Raw genomic sequence first — 7500 nt, forward strand, 5'->3', positions numbered from 1 at the left:
CAGTTGATTTATTTTGAAGGAAAAGGTGGGAAGGTGGGAGGAGGGACTTCACAACACACGTCTAGAAAATTCTGAAGGTAAAACGATTATTGAAAACCATGGTCTGAGCTGGAGTTTGTTTAAATGACCTAACTTCGAGCAGCTTCATTCTTCTTTTACGCTAAGCGAACGGAAAAACGATCGACGACAAGGCATCTCTACGGCGAGAGGCATTTTGTTTCCGATGTCGTTCTCTTTTCATCGGACTAGAGTAAAACATCACGATCTCTCGTAGCTTATTGCGGTTACCATGTTTGGCAAACCTCTAAAACCCAAGAATGAGGTGAGAGAAATAAAGGAAAAGTGCCAACAGACCAACAATTGATAATTTACATTTAAGTTCTTTATTCATTGTCATCTTCTTTTCCAGTCTCAACCAGGAAGAAACGAGCACTTTCAAGTTTCTTCTACGTTGAAGTTCTTCGTACTGCGAAAATTCCGCCCGGTGAGACTTTGATCATCCTTACGGCACTCGACGCAAGGAATGACTTCTTTCCTCTCCTGGCCTCTCAAGTGTGCGCCATGCTTTCCTCAACTCCATTCAAGTGCGTGGAAAACTGTGACATACTAAAAGTTGTTGGGTTACCCTGTGGTCAAACGGAAAAAATCTTCGTTGGACCGTCACAGGAGAAGCCAGAGGGCCTGGGTGCTGGGGAAGTGACAGGCATCGCTGTAGTCGTGGTTTTAGTGTTGATTGCTCTTCTTTTAGGCGCAATCTTTTACTACAGAAGGAAGTACAAGAGAGAAAGGGTAAATGAAAGTAATCAATAATTTATCAATAATGACTCGGGGACACACGGAAAATACCCGAGTGCCCCGAACAAATGTCGAACCAGTGTCCTCCGATGATTCGATTATTTGCTTAGATGCTTTACGATTGAGCTGTTAGTGGCTCGAGGTAGTATCTCCGAGTCATCAATGATAAACCTATCTCTTTATTCGTTTTTTATGGGCTTAACATTCACCTTCTCTACATAAGGACCAATTTTACTTCGGTCTTACAATCTCAAAACGAGAAGCTGAGAGAAAAACTTATCGGGATCAATCAAGCTTACAGTTCCGCCGAACCCTCAATTTCCTTGTAACTTGGAATAGATCGTACTCCACAAAACATGACAAAAACCACAATGGGTACGTGACGTAAAAGGCGTTATAAACTACCCAACAATCGCCTGTAATATACTGGCCAGCAGCAGGAGCTGAGTTCATGACATGGAGCGCACAACTTTCACATCTTTCCTTGGAGTGATCGTTTTTTCGGAGTCTATATTTGGAAACACTTTTGCGGTAACTGTTGTGGCTTTTAGCCAATCAACACCCAGTGTCTGTTTTTGGAGAGATTTACCGTTGCGTTTACGTAAAACGGGAAACGGCAGGCTGTTTGCCATAAAAGTGAGAAATTTCTTGTTTTTTAAGTCGTCTATCTCTTTTGAGAAGTTTCTTGATACCTGCTGCTAACAGGACTGAAATTAGCTGATATCAAACGAGTTTCCTCCCTTATTGGCAAAATGCAAATCATAGTGCGTCGTTTGTGCCGTAAACTTGTGATGCTTAATCTCTCTCACATCACAAGTGCGTATATGTATGCGTAATCGCAGGATTTAGAGTGCAATTTGGAATAAATAAGCACTTGTAATTTTTTTCTCAGACTACAAATTGCACTCGCCCTACGGTCTCGATCAATTTTGTGCGTCTTTGAAAAAAAATTATTTCTTTATTCCAAATTGCACGGAAAAATGCGCCATCCAGGGCTCATTTGATTGGCTATCAATGCAACAATTTCACCTTTATTGCACTAATTTCAAGTTTCTGTACTATTTCACTTTTCTGCACTCTTTTTGGGATTAATCAACGTACTCTCAACCAATCAACGCACTGAATTGTTTTCGTGTATATTATTAACCAAGAAAAAATACACGGAGGACGTAATTCAAGAAATTGGTAATTTTAGGTTCACATTGCATCATGCATACTGCGAGAGATATTGAGATTTGAATTGACCAATCAGAATTGAGCGAGCGGGAAAAACTGTGCTATCCGACGTCACGTCAATTGTTTGCAATTAAAGGGCCAGAAACCCATTTAAAAGATTTCTTGGCAACTTTTTGGTCATCGAGCTTTGGTGCCAAAACTGGTTTGCCAGCGAGCAGCGATTCGAACGTCAGCTGTTGTGTTTTGGCTCTTACTTGTGCTTTTTCTAACTATTTTAAGACGAATCCAGTGTGGTATTTTCGAATCAAGTGTAAGAAGACGTCAAAACTGTATTGATAGTGTATTTATTTGTGTTAACTTCGAGAAAAAAGGCTTTGATGGCGTCCTTTCGACAGGGTAGATCGACAACAACGTCGTTAACGCACAGAAATGTTCCGGTGAAAGGGCAAAGGATTGACAGGGTAGCACAGTTTTTGACTGCCGTGCGCACTGCGGGCGCGGGTTCAGTATGCAACGCAACCAGTGCCCGGTTGTTCGAAAGCGGGTTAACTTAATCCAGGATTAGCGTTAAATTTTGTTTCATGTTTCCAACTTTTTGGTGAAAGTTTCTTTTGCTTATTTTTGTTGTTCAGGATTGACTTCTTCTAATGTAAAGTTTTGCCGAATATCAGCGTTGAACAGCATTTGTGAATAGAGAAATAAACTCCTTGCTTAATTTTTAATCTGGGATTAGCGTTATTCGGCTTTTGAACAACCGGGCCCAGGGCCCAGTTCCTTAAAAGTCGATTAACGCTAATCCCAGATTAAAAATAAACCAAGCAGTTCATTTCTCTACTCCCAAATGCTGTTCAACCCAGATTTTCGGCAGAACTTTACATGAGAAGACGTCAATCTTGAAAAACAAAAGTAAGCAAAAGAAACTTTCATCAAAAAGTTGAAAACGTGAAACAAACGTTTACGCTAATCCTGGATTAAGTTAATCGGCTTTCGAGGAACCGGGCCCAGGTGGTTAAGCAGATATGCTATAGACCGTATTCATAAGTTTCTTCTTTTTTCTTCGTGCTAATGAGACCGACTAGCCTAGCTCTAAAGTTAGAATTTCTTTTGTCCATGCAAACGAGGCTAGTTGGTCCTTTTAGCACAAGGACAAAGGAGTAATTAATTGCCGCCATTTATGAATACGCGGTACATGATGTTTGTCTGGTCAGAAGACTAATTGTTGCAACTCGTAACGATGCACTGTGAACTGAAATTTGGAAATTGCGTTCATTAACACCGAGGATCACTTGCGTCATCAAGGATTTATTGTCTTCACAGCAGGAACAAAGGGAAGTTAACTACCGCGCAGACACAGAGGATATAGACTTCAACAATGAGCTGTATGTTGATGTAAATGATGTAGTGACATCAGCATCACCGAACAGATTCTGGACCGAGAAACTAAGGAAACAATCAGACAGCCTTTTACAACGTAATTTGGATCCCACTTCGGTCGTCAAAAGAAATGATTTCAAGGTTAGTTACAGGTCGCATGTCACTGGATCGATCAGTAAAAGTGTTCTTTTTCACAGTTTTTTGTAACGGAGGAGCGTTGAAAGTAATTTCGGCTTAACTGTGTGTAAAAAAACAGACATTCACAAGCGCCAAAAAGTTAAGTTAAGAGGGACAAAATAAATAACAACGAAAGACACCCATCTACAAACACAGTGCGGCAAAGCCGCATTGTACGAGGGAAGAACCCTGTGATTCTTTTTCCAAAGCTTACCAATAATTACGCGGTGAATTTTTACTTAGTATTCATGTCCATTGAAAAAAGTTGCTCGAAAGCAAACCGAGTTTTTCACGACTTTAGAAGAAGTTATTCGGCTTGGGTCGTTTTAAGGTGAGCCTTATCGTTTTATAAATGCCGACGCTAATTTGTCGGGTTTGTTTTGAAAGAAGGCTGCTGCTCCAAATGTCAACCAGTGAGTTTATATCAATTTTTTTTTACTTTGTCCTGTTCAACACAGAATCAGTTTGTCAAGAAACTAAAGCTTACATTTATGTATTGTTTATATCACACCTTCATCCTTTTGATTCCGCTTATGTTTGGGACTATTCTAAGCGAAAATGACCATCACATTTGAGAGAGCAACTGAAACAGTTTCTAAGAAAGTCTGGGACTCGAACTGCACTGCTCTGCCATCTGATCGGCTATGGAGCCAACTAGGAGTCGGTCAATCACAGGTTGTTGTTGAGAATACTCGTGAAGAAACTCGTGTTTACGTTGTCTTTAACTCATTGTTATTGTTAGGTGTCTGAAAATCCGATATATAGCTCTGCCGACAACCGCAAGGCAAAGTCAGTCAATTTGTCCAAAGAGGATGATATTGTGGCATCAAAAGAACGAAACAAAGAAGAGAATCCTTACTTGGAACCTAAGGACTGTGCTTTTGGGGGTGCGATGAACCCGTGTTATGCAAGGTCTTCTTCTTCGGGGGTATCCCTGGGGGTGAAGGGAGATGAACTCCAGGGAAACGAGGTCGTAGTGGCTGAGCAAGAATTGGATGCTCACATGAAGGGGGCAAGTGCTGTGGTTTGTGCTTCCAGTGTTCCTCGACCCAAGAAATTGAAAAGACAGTGGAACACTGGAAAGGAGAACAGAGAACTCGAATTGCAGTCTTTGAAAATGGGTGAAGTTCCTCCTTCGTTTGAAAATCCTTTTTACAATGGACGTGGCGGCGGCGGCGACAGTACAAGAGATACAAGAGCCCCAGACAACGGGCTTTATTCAACAATTCCAGATGTCCAGCCTCGCTTGCCTCCGATACCTCCCCGAAGAATTAACGAAGCATCGTCGGAGTCACTCGGGATACGTGAGCAGAACGATCATTATGAATCGCTAAACTTCGGGAACTTTAACGCTTAAGGATGATATAGATTGTTTTGTTTGTCGTTAAAGCGTTTTTCTTAATTTTACGCTACGACTGTCTTTTACTTATTTTATTTCATTTTTTTTTTGTTTTATTTTATTTTATTTTATTTTATTTGCATTTGGTATTTAAATTAGCCGTCATCTTGGACTTCGAGCGACAGTTCTCTTTTGATAGTTGCGAATGTGAGGTTCGTCATAATCCAATTTGGCGGCGAAATCTCTGTACGTCAGCATACCACCGTGAATAAGAGCACATTCTTTTCCAAAATATTTTTGTTATTTTTGCAAAGTTTCATAACGAGGTCGTCTCTTATTTATTTTATTTTATTTGCATTTGGGATTGAAATTAGCCGTCATCTTGGATTTCGAGCGACAGTTTTCTTTTGTTACTTACGAATGTCAGGTTTGTCATAACCCAATTTGGTGGCGAAATCTCTGTACGTCATCATACCACCGTGGATAAGGACACATTCTTTTCCAAAATCTTTTTATGCTATTTTTGCAAAGCTTCATAGCAAGGCTGTTCTTATCATCTTCTCTCGGATAGAAAGTTTATTTTTTACTTCGATTCATTGCACCGTCGTTTTTTCAAAAATCTAGCATGTATATTTCAGATAGAGGCTTTTAAAGTTCTCAGATGATTTGTCCATTATTTAATGAAAAACATTGCCTAGTGCTGATTATAGCTAACGACCAAAACGTCAAATCGCGCACTTTTTAAGATCAAATGGAAGCAGGAGAGGATGAGATACGAGAGCGGATTCAAATGCCCAATCCACAGTTTTTTACAATCTATTTTAGTTTCGCAAAGCTATTTTAAAGCGGTTTTCAATTGAGTGTCGAAAGTAATTAGCGAATTGCTTTGGTGTTGGATTACTTCGCTCAGTGATTGGTTCAAAGTTCTCGCGCCATTTTTTCAACCAATCAGAAGTGAAACCAAAACCAATCGTGGCTCGCGCGTGCACATTTTCCCGTGCTTTCTGTCGGCTACGTGTAAGTACTTCGAGTTTTGATTGGTCTACTCGATTGTGTCCGTTCCTTTTGATTGGCCTAAGTAATTGTTTTGGTTTTACGACACTCGATTGAAACTCGCTTAATGTTCTCATTCTCAGTGTCGCGCGGTAAGATGATCAGGACCGGTGGAGTATTTCATCGTTTTCTGCTTTGCATTGCCACAACCATTTTCCTTTACGCCGATTAAAACTTTTAAAGTTTTTAGAATGAACGTGACCCCCCCACTACAGAGGCCATTTTTGTTCACAAGCTGATCAACCCGCGCATATTTAAATGTTAATTACGTCATCACAACTGGCCAATCAGGAGCCTCTCTAAAAATATCTGCGTATTCTAAACCGTGCGCTAAAATTAGATTTTAAAAAAGTTTCGTTGGAAGAGGCCCATGTATGATGGGGGGGAGGGGACATCTCTCTTTCCTCATCCTTTCTTGATGGTTAGTTCGTACAGCTGACTCATAGATCTTTTTCATAATGGTGGCTAAATAAAATATTCTTTTGTATTAATGTTAACAGACCTTTCTAGCCTTGCTATGACGAGCAAGTTTCAAGAGAATATTTGTTTCAAATGGGGCCAGTAGGTCTAATTAACTTAAATACAAAAAATTTTAAAGGTGGTCGCTATGAAAGTGATCAATAGACATGCCAGGAGGTTATAGTTTTATTATTTTTATAAAAGCAATTGTACGTGCAGCAAAATAATTGTTAGAAAGTGTACAATGTCGACATGCAATACCACGTTTGCACGATGTTTCATTGGTCTCAATGAAGCGGAGAACATTTTTTGTGACACGAACATCCAACTCTCACTTGAGAGGTGTTTTGTCCTAGAAAGCAATTTTACAATTGTACATACTTTACCAGTTTCATTTTTAAATGCTTTTTTAGAGGTATTTCACATTTGTACATAGGTTTTGTACGGAACTTTTCTTTCCGTAAGGTCTGGAAGGTGAAATAAAATTCGTGAAATGTAACAAATAACCTTTCACTCAAAAGATCAAATGAATTAAGCTTCTGAGTATGTGGATTTCTCTTGTCTGTCGCTTGCGCTCCTGCGTAGAGAAAGTCTCATATTAATATTGGAAATATACAGCAACGCTAAGCGGTAAAACAGGAAGAAAGTGGCGAGTAGTGTTTTATTGAAAACGGAAACAAGGCCACCCTTCATTAAATTTTGTGCAAATGTAAACAATATGCTTGCTGTATAGAAAAGCTATAGTCTTGGACAGAAGAAAGTGGGAAAATAGATTTCCCCTAGAATCAGTTAACGATGAATTCGCGTCTCAAAAACGCGCGTGCTTTCGCTCCCTACCAATTACCCTAGACAAACCGCACACACTAACGCGAAGAATAATAGGTATAAAAAGTAGATATATTAAAGCGGGTATGTACGTAGAAACTGTCTGCAAAAAAGGAAGCGCGGCAAAATCTAAGAATTCGAGGGAAGCGTTTTAAGTGACCGTTGATTTCAAAAACGAGTGCGAGTATTTCATCAGGGTACCAAACACGAGGAAGGGATGGTGCTTTTATTGTTCCTGATGAAACACAAGGCACGAGTTTTTAGATTGCTTCTCAATCGGAGCCTAATCTCTTACACAAAAC

The 7500-nt window shown here is 39.9% G+C and overlaps 1 protein-coding gene across 2 annotated transcripts in view; it reads left to right on the forward strand.

The window, feature by feature from the left end:
- LOC138054379 (protocadherin Fat 4-like) overlaps positions 1-6876 on the forward strand; it is a 38185-nt gene extending 31309 nt beyond the window's left edge. Inside the window, exons 15-17 of one of the 2 annotated variants that reach the window (XM_068900825.1) lie at positions 410-789; positions 3292-3486; positions 4265-6876. In XM_068900825.1, coding sequence (XP_068756926.1) covers positions 410-789; positions 3292-3486; positions 4265-4879 — 1190 coding nt within the window. In that variant the 3' untranslated portion in view covers positions 4880-6876. Of the gene's footprint in view, positions 1-409; positions 790-3288; positions 3487-4264 lie in introns of both variants that reach the window. The other variant, XM_068900824.1, reaches the window with a different exon arrangement.
- The last annotated feature ends 624 nt before the right edge of the window (positions 6877-7500 follow it).

This window comes from Montipora capricornis, chromosome 6 (genome assembly GCF_036669925.1).
Source record: "Montipora capricornis isolate CH-2021 chromosome 6, ASM3666992v2, whole genome shotgun sequence".
Lineage (NCBI taxonomy): Eukaryota > Metazoa > Cnidaria > Anthozoa > Scleractinia > Acroporidae > Montipora > Montipora capricornis.